Genomic DNA, 15953 nt, shown 5'->3' on the forward strand with positions numbered 1-15953 from the left:
AGAAATGTTGATTTAGATCGCTTGCATTGCTTTGAACATTAGCAATCTTTTTAAATATTGATGAATAGAGACAGTGAGAATTGCCAGCGTGATATATAGCTTTGAATTTTAATGTGTATGCTCTGAAATTATTGGCGGAGAAAGGCCTTAGTGATGATGTATCAGATCTAGAAATCTAGCGAGTGAGCGTAGGAAACGATAAGCTTTGCAACATTAGCCATTACTCTGAAGTACGTAAATGCCGTTTTGTAGAAAGCACTTTTTATGCAATATAGTGTGTTTACCGTATTTACTCGAATAAGCGCCGCCCCCGAACAAGCGCCGCCCTCGATTAAGTGCCGCACATGGAGCGGAATGGTTAATAAGCGCCGCCCTCGAATAAGCGCCGCAGCACCGGTGCGGCGATTATTTGAGTATTTCCATAAGATGATAAAAATACACTGTAATCGCTGCAATGCGGTTCTAAGCCAACAATGGGAATTTATTTTCATCAATAGTGATGTTTTCAGTTCGAAGTGAGTATATCTTGATGCTCTTTCATTTAGTTCTCTCTTCAAAATGTTCGCGTTCTTCAGTTTTTGCGTGAAGGCTGCAAACTTTGCCGGTAAGAGAAGCCCAACCTCCCTCTTTCTCTGCCCTGTAACTGTTGCAGTAAGGAGATTGTCAGCGTTTGCTTGTACAATCAAAATGTTTTGGCTTTGTGGTATGAGCCTTTTAATAAGCGCCGCCCTCAAATAAGCGCCGCCCTCGAATAAGCGCCGCACAGGAGACACCAAAAATTAAATAAGCGCCGCGGCGCTTATACGAGTAAATACGGTATTTTATACATACTAAGAGATAAATGAAGCAATATATTACAGCAAGTTAGTAAACGAGAATTGACTCAGCAGGTTTTCATTCAGTGAATCTCAATACTGAACTTGTTGTAAGGTGTTTTTGAACACGCTCGTGTCTACCGTAGACAAGGGGAATTTGATAGCTTGCAATGCAAGTACTGTCTATCGTCCAAGTGTCATAGGTCTAAGTGTTTGAAATTTTTGTAGCCCTGATTTTTATGAACAAAAATTGACTTTCTCACAGTAATTTTATGTTTTAGATCATTTTAGTGTTCTTCTATTGGTTTCGATTAGTCTGATTAATTTTGGTGGTTGTCTGAACTTTTGAGGACATCCAAAAAATCCAAGATTGCCGCCATGACGTAATCTCAAGTCAAATGACGCCATTTCTCGATGCGGGCCTCAAAAGAAACGTCATTGCAATGCAAGTACTGTCTATCGTCCAAGTGTCATAGTTCTAATACTGTTGGAGTTATTGAGGGGGACGTACCCCCACCCCTCCCCCTTCCCCATCAGTGGAGACGAAAAAGAGGAGAGATGCAGAGAGGGTTAATTAATTCCAATGCACTCCGAGTTTCCTAGCGTGTGAAATATTTTAACCCATTCCATAACACTTCAGGTTTCCCAGCGTGTGATATCCTTCCTCTGGATCTAAGCCAGTGTCTCCAAACCTTAGCTGAGAGACTGGAAGATGCGACTTATTGGTCAAAAGACCACTATCCTCACGCCAAACATTATCATTAATATCACAATTGCAAAAATGTTGAGGATTAGCACACGAACTAGTCGCTCTACACGCACAACCCTGAATAGCTTCACTCGCTTCACTCCAGTAGGTCATAACTTTCCCGTCATGTGTCACCCACCATCCCCAAGCTTCACCATTCCAAAATAGCAATACACCCTTGCATTCGAATTTGATAAACTGTTCACAGTTGCTGGAAACAGCTATCAGCTTTTGGATCTGTGAGGCACTTGCGCTATACTGGATATCACGTGAATAACTACCAGGTGGTTCAAATCCCATTACATGAGTTCTGTTCTTGCTGTTATGAGTGACAGCTGTCACGCCAACGCCTCCCTTGTCTGTCATATTACAGTAAACGGTAAACGGAGCTATTCCTTGTCCACCATCAGGATCTATGACGTAATGGCGACTGATGTCGCAGATGTGTTGTTTCACTGTAGTGCATGTTTCAGGATACTTGACAGAAAGATTGGCATTCAAGAAAACAGAATTTCCTGACACACAAGAAAAAGTTCCAGCGTGATACTTGCTAAGTGACGGAATCAATAGTGTGTCTGGTGACTCGATCAATGCTTCCTGAGGCAGTGACGTAGTTCCATTGTATATCCAGACCACCGCTGCACCAGCTGAAGCAGGACATGAAAGTTGCAGCGCTTGTCCAACATACAAAACGATTGACGAAGTGGGTTTGTTGATGGAGACAAGAGAACAAAACACTTTTAGCTCCACAGATGAAGAATTTCCGCTGATGGCATTTGTAGCATTGCACACATATGAGCCACTGTCTTGTCTGGTAACATTCACAATGGTGAGCTTTCCACCACTGACAACATTCCTTAACACTGGGAGGTTTCCTTGAGACTTACTCCACGTGACCACAGGTTCTGGTGGACCAGTTGCACTGCATGTGAAAGTCACGTGTTGGCCTTGTTGTGTTGAGATTGATTTTGGAGAGATGGTAACGCTAACTGGAATCACTGTTGGGAAAAAGCGAAAAGCCAAATGACATCCATATGTTTTGTTAATTTCTTCTGCCTTTTCTAAGGAGGGTGCAAACAATTGGTAAATTCCTGAATTTCCTATCAGTGCCTACTCCATTAACTGTGGGGAGCCCGGACATCATTGTAAACCACAGGAGCTATGATTTCTGTGGTGGACAGGAGAAAGCAACGAACATCAAACAGAGCAACCAATGGATTTGCTCTGTTCCCAGTAACACAGTCGATTGAAAACTGCGTTCATGTAACATTTGGTCTTGGTAAGGAATGTTGAAAGTCCCACTTCCTCCCAAACTTTATCTTACAATACCTCATGGAGCCGAGTTTTTGTTCCAAACTCCAATTTTAGTTTTGTTGCATTATCCATGGTTTTAGTCAAGTACTCTCAACTGATACGAAAGTGGTGCAAGGTCGTTTTTGTTGCCACAAAGAAAACCTAGGCAGGGACGAATTACTTGAATGAATTGATGAATGAACGGACGAACGAACGAGAGAACGCACGCACCCACGCACGAATGAATGAAGGAAAGAATGAATACTAACTAAATGGACAAATGATGTGAATACAATGATATGAATAAGAAAGGAGTTCGAAATGCTCAAATTATAAATACCATTGCTGCAGTCTTCTCCGGTAAATCCAACTGGACAAATACAGCGATAACCTTTGGCTGTGAATCCTGTTTGACATCGACTGCTAACTGGACAGGGATTACTGGAACAATGATTCTACAACGGAGAAAGTTAACACAGTCACCATTGCTATCCTTCAACACTACCTAAGCGGCTTATTTTGGCCTTGCGTTAAACATTACGAAAGTACGCTGTAGCTAGGCTAAAATATTCCAATTTATAACCCTTCCGCACGTTCACAGCGGACGAAATATATCACGTGGTACAAGGTAGGATAAAGGATCAGGAGGAAATGCTTCATCTGGATTGACAACCGTCGCCTGACTTTTAATATTCACGAGTAAAGAGAAAGAAAGAAAATCGCATTTTCAGTCAGCCTCCCTTACGGTCGCACAATAGTCTTTAAAATGACCGCGTGAAGAAAACCACATTTTCTGTTTAATCAGCCTGTGACCATCATTTGTTGCTCTTTATCAATTAGCCACACATGTTGTGGAGGGCGGGGGAGAGGGGGGGGGGGGGGGGAAGAGGTATATCGGTGGTGGTGGTGGCTGGTGGCTAGCTGGTATATCGGGTGATAACGTCTTTGACTGAAATCTGTACCTCAGAGTTTCTCAGTTGCCCTTAAAGCTTCGTTTTTCGAAAAAAATGATCATTGGTCGCAAGCATAAAATTCCAATTTGCCATATCATCATCATCACCATCATCATCATCATCATCATCATCATCATCATCATCATTATCATCATCATCATCATCATCATCATTATTATTATTATTATTATTATTATTATTATTATTATTATTATTATTATTATTACCACAACTGGTGTATACGTTGCTTCAGCTTCATAGATCATGTCCGAAGAATGTTGTCTGTGATCTGAATCACTCAGTTGACACTGATGCTTTCCATTTTGTAGCGGTATGACATTGAATGACGCACACTCAGCTTCTGTAAAACACTGGATCTCGCAAAGATCCGGGGTTGTGATTTCAATTTTCTTGATCACGTGACCAAAGAGAATGCGGCCGCGGATTGAATCATTGAACTCCAACATTCGAGGGCAATTTTCTGTGGATGATACATCGATAATATAATCTTTTCGTGTATTCAGATTACGTGTTTCTAGACAAATCTAAGATCGAGCGATGACTATAAACAGAACGTTTAATGGACCGGAAGAAAAAGCAGAAATGACCCAAATTTTGAAACAAAACTGTACGTCAAATTTGGACCCAGAAAAGGATATTGATAATCAGTATATACTAACTCAGCAATCTTGGCGTTTAACGCAATCTTGATTGGTCCGTTATCTCGAAAAATTCAGCATTGTCCACCTCCTAGGTGGTGAATAATGCCTTTGCTCATAATTCTGTCGCACAAATCATTAAATTCACGAAGAAGATACTCCTAAAACACAAAGGGGACCACTATCTTTTGCTTGCTTTCGCTTCAAAGATCTTACTTATTATTCACCTCGATTTCAGATAATAATTGTTAACTATGATATGACACGTACTGTCCCCCGCGCGCTTTCTTTGCAAACCTATCGAGGAAATTCCCGTATGAGGTCCGGATCCACGCAGTGTAATTTGACCAATTTTATCCCACGCAACTAATCTGAATTTTGTCTTAAAACAATAGAATGATAACAAGCAACATTAAAGTTATTTATTTGTTTATCAATTTTTGGAAATTGACAACTAGTTGTCATAATTATATCATCTATAACAACTATGAACAGTTTTTAGTGAATTCTTTTAAATCCTTGTAAATGCTATTTTTTTTATCAATGATTTCTGAAGATCATTTTTCAGTTTTGCCCCAAACATAACACAGCAAGTAAGATATCACAGCATTCAAACCAAAACGCGTGTGGGTCAATCCGCAAACGGTCGTAAATATTATATATTCTCATTCCTTATATCTATCAGTGTTAAAGGGGATTGGTCAATTCAAGGGATGTTTTTCCGGTTTGAGTAAAAGCAGTGTAATTAAATGCTATAGTTGGATTGATTGTTATCCTCTTTAATTATACATAAATTAAAGTTGTTTGATGATACATGTCGAAAAATTCTACAAACAACCTAAACTTTTAAAAACCGCAATGGAGAAAAAAACTTTTTTCGGCTAGATCTGAGATTTAAAGGTGGCACACTGGTTTCAGAAGTCTAAAAAGAGAGAGGCGAATGCTAAGCCAAGCTGACTGAGTAAAAATGTCAGCAATAGTTATATTAAGGTGTGTGTGGTTTTGAAAAGAATGTTGAATATAATACTGACAACGCTCTTATAAGCGAACATACTGGCTTTTAGTTTTCGTTTAACCATATTTATCAATTGTTGTTTCTTAGTACTGAAGCGCAACAATGTATGAAACTGAAACATAAACAAGAAAAAAAAACCTAATCACAAATTTCACGACATACAAAGGCAACAACACACAAACAAAAATCAACAAAAACTGACTTTTTAAAGGCTGACTCAGTGATAAAACACTGACTTACCTTCTTGCGTTCCTTTGCAAACGCCAATCAGAACACAACTCAGAAATACAAAAAGCATTGTATCACTTAATTCTTTACACTAGAATCACATTCGAACTATATTTAATCGAATGTTTTTGCGGTCGTAATCACACAAGAGAAAAAAACACTTTATACAATGGCAGCAGTTGATTAGGAATTTGTGAGTTGAACTGAGGAACATAATATTCACTATGGACCCCCGACTAGAGAGTTAATTCATACATAGAAACAATAATTGTAGCTAGCGTGTGTTGTTTGTAAATGGGAAAAATGAGGAAAGTTCGGGATTAGGAGAGTTGTTTACAAACTTTCTCAGTTATTGTTTCGCAACTGCCTCTCGTCTTAAGTTTATTTAGTCATTGTCACAGGTACATTATTAAATGGCAAAATTAGATAATGTATTTGTGAATTCTAACGCAAGCGCCATAATTCCTATGTTGGTAAAGCCCCACGGGGCAGGATTCACCAAGCTATCATTGTTTAGAAAACAATACTAGGGGTATCGCAAAATTTGGCAAAATTTGGCCTCTGCTCAAATTGCTCGCAAAAATTACACGGGTGCTCGCTTGCTCGTGCTCGCAAAATTTTTGCAACTGCTCGCATGCTCGCATTCTCGTTAACATGTGCTCGATTGCTCGAAATTTCGTTAATCCTCCTTTGTAGTTATTTTTTATACATAGATAAACGAAAAATCAGTAATGATATGGCTAAGAACAAAAAGGCTGAGACATCCTTACCTCTGGCTTCAGTCTTTCTTCAACTGAGTTTAGCCTGTAACTATTGTTCTGTTTTGGAGGTGTCAGCCAGATTATTGGCTATTACTTGGCGCAAAACAACGTATCCTGTTTTAAATAAAAGAGAGATTCCGGCTAACGGAAAATTTACGAAGTACTCGAACTGTTCGCTGCTCGCCATCTGTATTTTTCTAAAGACGCTCGTCATCTGTATTTTCTAAAGTGCTCACTGCTCGCAAGAAAAATTTGTCAACTGCTCGTGCCAGCAAAAATAAACATACTGCTCGCATGCTCGCAAATGCTCGCAAATGCTCGCAAAGACCATTCGATAGTCCTAATACTGAGGACAGATGTATCTTCAGTTGACTTTGGACAGTTTCATGAATCAAAGCCCCGGGCATGTGCAGTTGGTTCAATAGACCTGTACCTTTCAAAAGCTCTATTTTCACTGGACCCTGATAACCTGCAGCTGCATTGTATTTTAGGGTTAGGAACATTGTTCTGTTGTTCGTTCTTTTGTCCTCTCGACCAACCATGTAAGACGTTGCAAACGGTGAAGGTCACCCCAGTTGGATAAATCAACTCCCCACTTGAGCGGTTTTCAATTAACTATCGAAAGTGTTTCGCGTTTGCTTTGGCTTTGATTTACTAAGTTGTTTTATTGATTCAAAGAATTGCTATCTCTACCAGTGAGAACCAAAACCAAATTGTTCACTTGCGAACCCGTTTTCCAGGTTACATAAAGTTGCTTCGAATTTCAGTTGGTTCATTGCGCTGTTTATATTTGTTGTGATCGGGCAAAGTAATTACAGTAGGTTTTTGCGACAGTCGATTAAAAAACTCGCTATATGGGCAAATTACATGGTAAAATACCCCACTGGATGGAACGCAATACTCCCCTCTTTCTCTGCAGAAATTTTCTTCGTTTTTTCCATCTGTAAATGTTGTCTATGGCAAAATAAATATTGTATTATTGTATTGAAACAATTTTGAAGTTTTGAACGTTTTTTATTCAAATTCTTCACTTAAACTACATCCGTTAATAATTCAACTCAACCTCCAGATAATGAATAATAATTATAATAGTAACAAATACTTTATTTATACTGCAAAGATAGATCAGCTCAGACCAAAAGAAAAACAGATGGCATGAGCCTATGATATAGTCAGTTTCTAATTCACCTCAAAAGTAGCCTCCTGATTTCACGAGATTTTTTCCGCTAATTAATAAAACTGAAACCGACTGGGGCCGTGTGGCTGGCTATCAACTGCCTTGGTATACTCTGTGAGGTAAATATCTACATTATTGATCGACATTGAGGTGAATAATTATAAGAATAATTACATAAACAAGTACTTCACTTATGCAGAGTATAAATGACTCAATTGTATCAGTACTCAACCAGAAGATTAAATTTTTAAAAGAATTAAAAAAACGGGATCCAACGCACGAATTCTGGTTAGTTTCAAGTCCATATTCTGTGAGAACAAAAATTACCTCCAGTGTTGATCAGTCAGAAATGAAGACAAAACTAATGTCTTCGCGCTTTAATAATTCTTTAAAATACCATTACACTGAACTAATGAAGGTTTTCCTGAAATAAAAATCCCTGCTCTAGTGTTCCCTGTCCTTACTAATTTTTTATTATTTCACAAACATTCTACTTTTCTGATCATGTCATATCTTTCTAGTCTATCCTGAATCAATCTTCCTTTCACTGGGTATAATACTTGCGTTGAGACATTTTAAACAGTTCATGTACGTTTACTGTAATAGAACGCCTGTCTTAGTTCATTCCATAGCATTCTAATTTTCCCAGCGTATGGTATCCTTCTTCTCCATTATGCCCTGTGTCACCGAATCTCAGCTGAAGTACAGGAAGGTCCAACTTATTTGTCAGTATGCCACGGTCTTCCTGCCAATTAGGGTCATTCTTATCACAGTTACAGAGCTTCTTAGGATCAATACAGGAGCTCGTTATTCCGCATGTGCAACCTTGACTTGCTTCACTCCAATACGTCATCTGGCGACCGTCACGTGACACCCAGCAAGCATATTGGGTGTTGGAGTTATGGGAATAGAACATAGACCCCTTGCACTCGTAACTGATAAACTGCTGACACTTCTTCGATTTTTCTATCAGTCCTATGATCTGCGGGAGACTGGCGCCGATATACTGGATATCACGTGAGTAACTCCCAGCACGGTCAAATCCTTTAACATGGGTTCTCCCTTCACTGTTATGACTGACAGCTGTCACTCCAACACCTCCTTTGTCGTTCATGTTGCAATAAACAGAAAATGGAGCCTCGCCTTGTTCACCATCAGGATCGATGACGTAATTACCACTGACGTCATTGATGTTCGCTTTTACGCTGCTGCAGGTTTCTGGGATTTTGACGCGAACATTAACATTGGCCTGAAGGGTGCTGAGTGAGTTCGTGGCACTGCAAGTATAATTGCCACCATGATTGATGCTAACTGGCATAATGATCAAGTTACTTGAGGCATCAGTATGCGCGCCTTGCGGAAGTGACATGATGCCATTAAACGCCCACGTGATCGTTGTTTCAAGATCACTTGAGGCAGAGCACGACAAGTTCAACGTCTGACCAGTGTACACAAGCACAGAGGATGGGGGCCTGGTGGGGAACTTGAGAACTGAGTAAACTTGAAGCTGAGCCGATGATGAGTTGGTACCCACAATGCTTCTCGCGGTGCATACATATGAACCACTGTCAGTTGTACTAACATTCAGTATGGTCAGATTTCCTTCATTCACGATGCTCCTTAAGGCAGGGAGACTCACTTCAGACCTGCTCCACGTCACATCTGGCAAAGGATGCCCTGTCACGTGACACATCATAGTGACATTACTGTCCTCCTCTGTGGTGAGGACGTTAGGAAACACTTGCACTGATGGAAACACTAAAAGGCAACAGCTAACATCACTCACACGAAAAAAACCAGCTGGTGTTAATCTTACTATACAGATTTTCTAATGATAGAGAAATTTACCGTCGGTGCAGTTTTCGCCAGTGAATCCACCTGTGCATAAGCAGCGATAACCTTTGGTAGTGAAGCCTGTTTGACAACGACTGTTCACAGGACAGGGATTGCTGTAACAATGATTCTACACAGGAAAAAAGGCAGTGTGTATATAGGTTAGTAGTGTTATATATATAGAGAGCCCTTTAGATTCTAGTACAAGTACGAGTTTTTTCCAACAGAGAGAGTGCGCGCGCATAAACCAAGTGCCATTTTGGCGGGAAAACGAGACAGCCGTCGTCATTGTACTACGAGTTTTTGTGAGAAGGGCTTAGTGACAAAAACAATTTCTCGAATCGTAGCTGATCTAGTCTCTAGTAAAATTAAGCTTCCTGAGATATATCTGTTCTTAGTACTTCGCTAAAAACTTGAAGTCAATCTCGTGTTCTTAGTCGTTCTCTTACTCGAACACTAGAAACGTCTCTTATCGTTTATCAGTACAACAACAGAAAAACCAACAACAAAAGACAAATGTAAGATGAAATGGTTTGTCGAGAAAGCAAAGTTCACGGAATGCTTGAAATAAAAATAAGTGTAATGTATTATTAAAACTTCTTCTTTTATAATTATCCAAGAAGGAGAAGATAAGAATAGCTTATTTAAATTATTTCACATTGAAAGTGTTCCGAATTAAACAGCAAAAATAACCTGACAGAGGTTTAAAGGGATCGAACTCTAAACGGGCTCCTATTAATCTTCCAATCAACTTAGCAAATCTTGATGTGGTGATAAATTGAACGTCTTCGTATAATGAACATGAATTAACTATCACGATCCTCAAAATATTCTGGCAATGTTCGGAACCTTAAGCATCTTGTAAAATTTTCTTATTTAAGCAACAATAAAAAAAATCCTGTAATCTTTACTTTAATGGACACCTACGACTTGGTGTTACCAACTAGAGGTTGCTCTGGGTTGCACTTTGGAGTTGTATTGTCCTCTCTCAGCTAATCAACGCACGAGAGTTGGTTCATTGACATTCCGTGATTTCTAACATAGCAGTTTGCAGGATGTTTGGTCATATGAACCTTAGCCCCCAAGTGCCTGTTGCAGCTCAGTGGTAGAGCATCCGAACTTACGGGGGAATGAGTTCGACTCCTGATAGGGTCACTCGGATTTTCTTTTTCCGCGTAGGCGTGTGTTAGTCACTGAATAATAATACATCATTTTCAAGAGTGGGATACTCACCACGACTGAGATGTAAATTACTCCAATTTCATAGACAAAATCATGGGGATGCTTTCTGTGATCTGAATCGCTCAGCTGACACTGATGCTTTCCATCTTGTAGTGGTGCGACATTGAATGACACACAGTCAGCTTCTATGAAACAATGGATCTCACAAACATCCGGGGACGTGACTTCAACTCTCTTGAACACGTGACTTACGAGGCTGTGGCTCTCGACTAAATCTTGAAACTGTAAGATTCGACCACAGTTTTCTGTGGATAATTCAAAATGTCATTCAGGATTCGAATTTGTTATCATGTTCATATTATATAATCTCGTAAAGATCGTGATAAGCTATCATACTGAGTGATTTTCAATATGTGTATATATACGTTGGCGTTAGTTTTGTAATGCAGCTCGCTGTGACTGACTTATCGCAAAGATATTTAAATGTATTTTTGTTAGTCGCACGCGTTGTCATGCTTCGTTTTCTTGTCAAATGATTGGGAAGTTTTCTTGTTTTCTTTTTCTGTGATCGCGAAGAATGATTTCTTTGGTTTATAAGCTTACATGCAATATTCAACCCTCTGGATGCAAACTAAGTCATATCTCCATGATCGTGGTACAAGAGGGGTGGGATTTTGCTGTGCTATTTTCATTCATTCATCATTCATCAGCTTCCAAAACATTCTTTTGAAAAAATAACTGATAAAAACCTTACAGGGGTGGGGGAGGGAAGGTTTGGCATCCACCCCCTTTCCCCTTGTACGCCATAGAGTTAACAGAACTAGAAAAAAAAAATAATGCTCTAAACGATCGAGATTTAGTTTACTCATGAAAAAGCAACGTCTTTTGTACTACTGAAATTTTTATATACCTTAATAGCAGAGAAGAAAATCTTCGACAAGCCGAATTCTAAAAGTGTTTGAATTCGACCACCGGCATTGTTTTCCAGCTTTTGTGATTAACATCTGCAGCTGGTTTTGTAGAGAACCGTAACCTGCTAATTATAATTTTCCATCTCATATTAAGAAGTTAACTGTACATAACGCTTGCTAAAAACCTGCCTAAGAAATGACGTATACAAGAGCCCCTATTATTGGTTTTTGCATTTTAAAAAGAATATTTCGTAGTTAATGTTGACCTTCTTATAACTTATTTTGAGCCTGATAAGGTCAGATAGCGTTTGAGCTTCATTAGAAACTGACAAGCTATCTGGAAGCTTCGCCCAGTCAGGGGCCAACACATCGCAAAATTTCAGTATGGACCAGAATCACGGCTCAGTTTTTTTATTCGTTGAGATCATTGCAGAATGATTTGCTCGACAAAAGTATGCCCCAATTTCAGGTTCGTTTAAATTTCTAATGGCCTGATGCCAAAGTGTAAGAGAAGAACGAAACAAAACGCAAATCGGTAAGCTATATTATGATCCAGTTAGTTAAAATTAAAATTGGTGTCGACGTCCTCACAAAGATATCACAGTCCTAATCTCAGTTCACAATTACTAAAACATGCAAATTTAGTTGCAAAATTTTAGCTTTGTTTATGTTAACGGGTCATGTAAAAATATAATACACAAAACTAAAAATATTACAAACTACACAGTGCTATACCGAGCTATAAGAGCTAATTACCACCTTATGATTCTGTTAAGGCAAGTAAATTTTTTACGGTACGGGTTTGATTCTCACGGACTTAAATTAGCGTGGTGCGAGTACGAAAGTTACTAAAACAGCAATTAAATTCACGCGAAAATAAACGGCATTAGGGTTGCAGGAATAATATTTTATAATGTTTGAAATACCAACAACATATCGTATTTACTTGAATATTATTGCGCTCTTTTTGTAGCTGCATGATGTAACGCTCATTTTGGAGCTTAGCGACACTGCGTGTTTTCACAACGTTTAACAAAATATTCGTTTTTTTTTTTTACTTTTGAAACACTGTGTATTGTACGATATCTCTGAAAAGTCTGATCAAACGTTGCAACGGTGGAACAATGATAATGTATTGCGGTTTTAAGCCGTGAAACTTGATCAAATGTTTGTTCAAGATTATATATATCGTAACAGCGAACCGGTGGCCATTTTGACTTATGGGGAAGAGCTGATATTATTTGCTATCATGTAAATAGCCTTGATAGTAGCAGGCAAGTCAAAATTTTAAAGAAAACGACAAGATCTTTAAGTTTGCAAAACATGTTCCGAAAGAGACTTCTGTCATCTTCAGTTAGTTGTACAAAGCGTTGGAAGTTGAACTTCTAATAAGTAGACAAAAATGCGTCAACTTCCAACGCTTTGTACCTCAAATAATTGAAGATGACAGAAGTCTCTGTCGAAACATGTTTTGGAAACTTAAAGGTTTTGTCGTTTCCTTTAAACTTATCATGTAAATGTTTTCTCATTTAGAAAGTAAGCTGAAAAAAATGAAAGGCCTTACCAAAGTTTAATTGGCCTGGGGTATACGCACGGTCTAAGTGGATAGTGTAACGAATTATCTTAGCCACACACTACGAGTGTACTGTGTAACCAACTTCGGCTCTAAAAAGATCGTTTGGTCCTTTTTAAAGTCTAATACATCATTGAAAGGGAAGAAAAAATGCACGAACAAGTTTAACCGTATTATTTACAAATTAGGCAATTTTCAAACATTTACCTTCTTGAGATCCTTTGCAAACTCTCATGAACCTGTAAAACAGGATCAGATATGACAGAACCTTTAAAAAATTTCCCATTTTTACAGAGATCCAACCTGGAAGCTAGGCTTTCTCAAGCCCGAAGAATTAAGGTGACATAGCGATCACGCCGCTTCAGTTTCCCTCGAAGAACCTCTGTTAGTTCTTGTGTTGGTGCAAATGATAGATTATAAATACAGCGCCTAGCTATAGCCCAGGGAAATGGCAAGAAGGACATGCGAGGTTTGTACACGGTTTTGTTTCTAAAAGTGGTTCTTAGCCAATGCTAGCTTAAAAAACGAACCGCAAATTAAACATTGATGAGCAAGCTCATTAAAGTTAGACAGCACTGAAAGATCTGAATATTCATTCTTGTTTAGGGTGCTCATAGCATAATGCTAGCAACAAAGACGCTACCGATACTGATCGTCACAATTACTGACCCCACGGGGCCGTTATATCACCCCAGTTAACGTATAACCCCGCAGGATACGATGTTTGAGGAACACGGAAATGTCACGAAACAAAGATAAGTGCATTGAAAAGTACGATATGGTAATTTGACCACCGTAAAGAGATTATGTGCAACTCGTCCAGGAGCTTAATAAATTGGTCCGTACGATGTTCAAAATAAGAAAGAAAATTATAAATTCACCGTCATCTGGCTAAGTTCTCCAGAAAACCTTGCATTTGACGATTTCGCGTAACTGCTTTGTAAAGGACGTCCAATAATCTACCACAATTAACACGCTTGTGGAGAGCTATTGTTTTGCTCATTAAACCTCTTCACGAAAGCACGACGAGAACGTCAACGAAAACGTCACTTATCCATACTTATTATATTCACGTTAAACGGTTTCAAAATTTGACCAACATTCGTTCAACAAAAGTTGAATGGATGTTGGACAAACTCGTTGAACGGAATGTTCAAACGGCTTCAACATCATCCAACATTTTCGAGAACAAACGAAACGATGTATGGATGTTGAATAAAACTTTAGACCAAGTTAAATTTGATTCAACAAGCTTTCAACATCGTTTACGCTTTCAACAATGTTGGACGCCACTGTTTAAACACCCCCGACATTTGGTTCAACAAAGTATTGAACGCGTGTTGAACCAAATTGCAAATCGGTTGAAGCCGTTAAACGGGCCTTTATCTGACCCGTTCAACAGACTATATTCTCGATATTGAATTGGACCCGGGTTGCAATGGAGTTACCTGGGGAGGGGGTATATATTTGCGTGTGATAAGGTTTCTTTGCTTAAATAGCCAAATTTATGTTTTATTATGAAAACCAATTATTACCTCCAATGTTTCTGAATTTGTTTTTAACAAGTAGCCAAGTGCATAATTCTGGTACCAGAACAGCCAACCACTATCGATCACATTCTCGTCGCACAAATCTTAAGCAATTTACAGTCCTTTACCAAGGTCCCAAAATGGGAACTCTCTCCCAATATCAATTACTTCTTCATCTAATTTTTTCACCTTTAAGGAAAAAATGTTGCATTTTTTGTCTGTAAAATCATGAATTGACCAAGCCGCACTTACGCAGCACCATATTTTCTATTTATTAATGACAGCCGAGGTGGCCTCTCTTATAAGCTTGGTGGTTTCTTGAGGTCTCCTCGCCATTATTGTAAATTAAATGATTTCTTTTTATTTAATAAGGCAAATAAATGATGATGATGATGATGATGATGATGATGAAAAAGCTGAGCTAGTTCCAGTTCAATAGCGAGAATACGAATACGATCTACTTGTCCAATATGGCCTAATTATCCAGCAATATGTAGCAATAGCGGGGTCAATGCCACAAAGAGAAAGTTAAAATCACCGTCGTGTGCCCACATTCTCCCTGAAAATTGTGAATTTGGTCATTTTTCATGTTATCTTGCAAAGGACGTCCAAGAAAACTACCAAATTTTAGCAACGTACAGAGACACTGTTTAGCTCATCGAAGCTTTCGTTTTTCGACGTTCTCGTCAATGGACTTCTTAGTCATGTCGGGCGTTCTTTTGTTTCTAGGGAAAACACTAAGGTCATTTTAGTAGAACCAGGGGAAATCAATGCAATTCGGAGTCAATACGGTTTTAAAGAAATCGAGAAATCCAAGATGGCGGCTGTGTAGAACACATGACGTATCCACGTAAAATAACGTCATCGTCTCAGTATGTGGACTTTCAAAGAAAAAGTTCTTGAACGTTATACTTAATCCTTAATGGTCTTAATAGTCTTCTCCATTGGCCTAGGAGGTCGAAAACAAACCCAAGCTAAAAAAATGTTAAAAACATTGCCCTTTACTTAAGTGTCAGCCTTGCAATCAGTTTGTATTTGTCATGCTGTGAGCGCAAGTGCAGTTAAAATTATAATACCTGTTATAAAGGTTCAATTTTGTCAGCAGTAACACTACTAGTGCACAGGACCTAATATTTATTATCTTTGGCTGCAGCTGAACAGCATGGAAATGGATTGTAATTTGAAAAAGGTGACCAATTTTTCAAGTTCTTCCTGCGTGTTTTAAAGAAATCTTCCCTGGAGGAGTCACTTAAAATTTTGCCAGGTGCTAAAAGAA

At 38.8% G+C, this 15953-nt stretch overlaps 2 protein-coding genes across 2 annotated transcripts; both read right to left on the reverse strand.

Moving 5' to 3' along the window:
- Positions 1 to 951: 951 nt before the first annotated feature.
- LOC146488984 (uncharacterized) lies at positions 952 to 4511 on the reverse strand. Its single transcript, XM_085112791.1, has 3 exons — positions 4037 to 4511; positions 3197 to 3311; positions 952 to 2561 (listed from the first exon to the last, which is right to left on the reverse strand). Exons 1-3 carry the CDS (start codon positions 4274 to 4276, stop codon positions 1432 to 1434), a joined length of 1485 nt encoding a protein of 494 aa, XP_084968917.1. The 5' UTR covers positions 4277 to 4511; the 3' UTR covers positions 952 to 1431.
- A 3550-nt stretch (positions 4512 to 8061) lies between these two features.
- Positions 8062 to 15925, reverse strand: LOC146488985 (uncharacterized). Its single transcript, XM_085112803.1, has 4 exons — positions 13356 to 15925; positions 10716 to 10969; positions 9498 to 9612; positions 8062 to 9407 (listed from the first exon to the last, which is right to left on the reverse strand). The coding sequence occupies exons 1-4, from the start codon at positions 13432 to 13434 to the stop codon at positions 8266 to 8268; spliced, it is 1590 nt and encodes a 529-aa protein (XP_084968929.1). The 5' UTR covers positions 13435 to 15925; the 3' UTR covers positions 8062 to 8265.
- Between the last annotated feature and the right edge of the window lie 28 nt (positions 15926 to 15953).

This window comes from Pavona decussata, unplaced genomic scaffold (genome assembly GCF_977016875.1).
Source record: "Pavona decussata unplaced genomic scaffold, jaPavDecu1.1 SCAFFOLD_8, whole genome shotgun sequence".
NCBI lineage: Eukaryota > Metazoa > Cnidaria > Anthozoa > Scleractinia > Agariciidae > Pavona > Pavona decussata.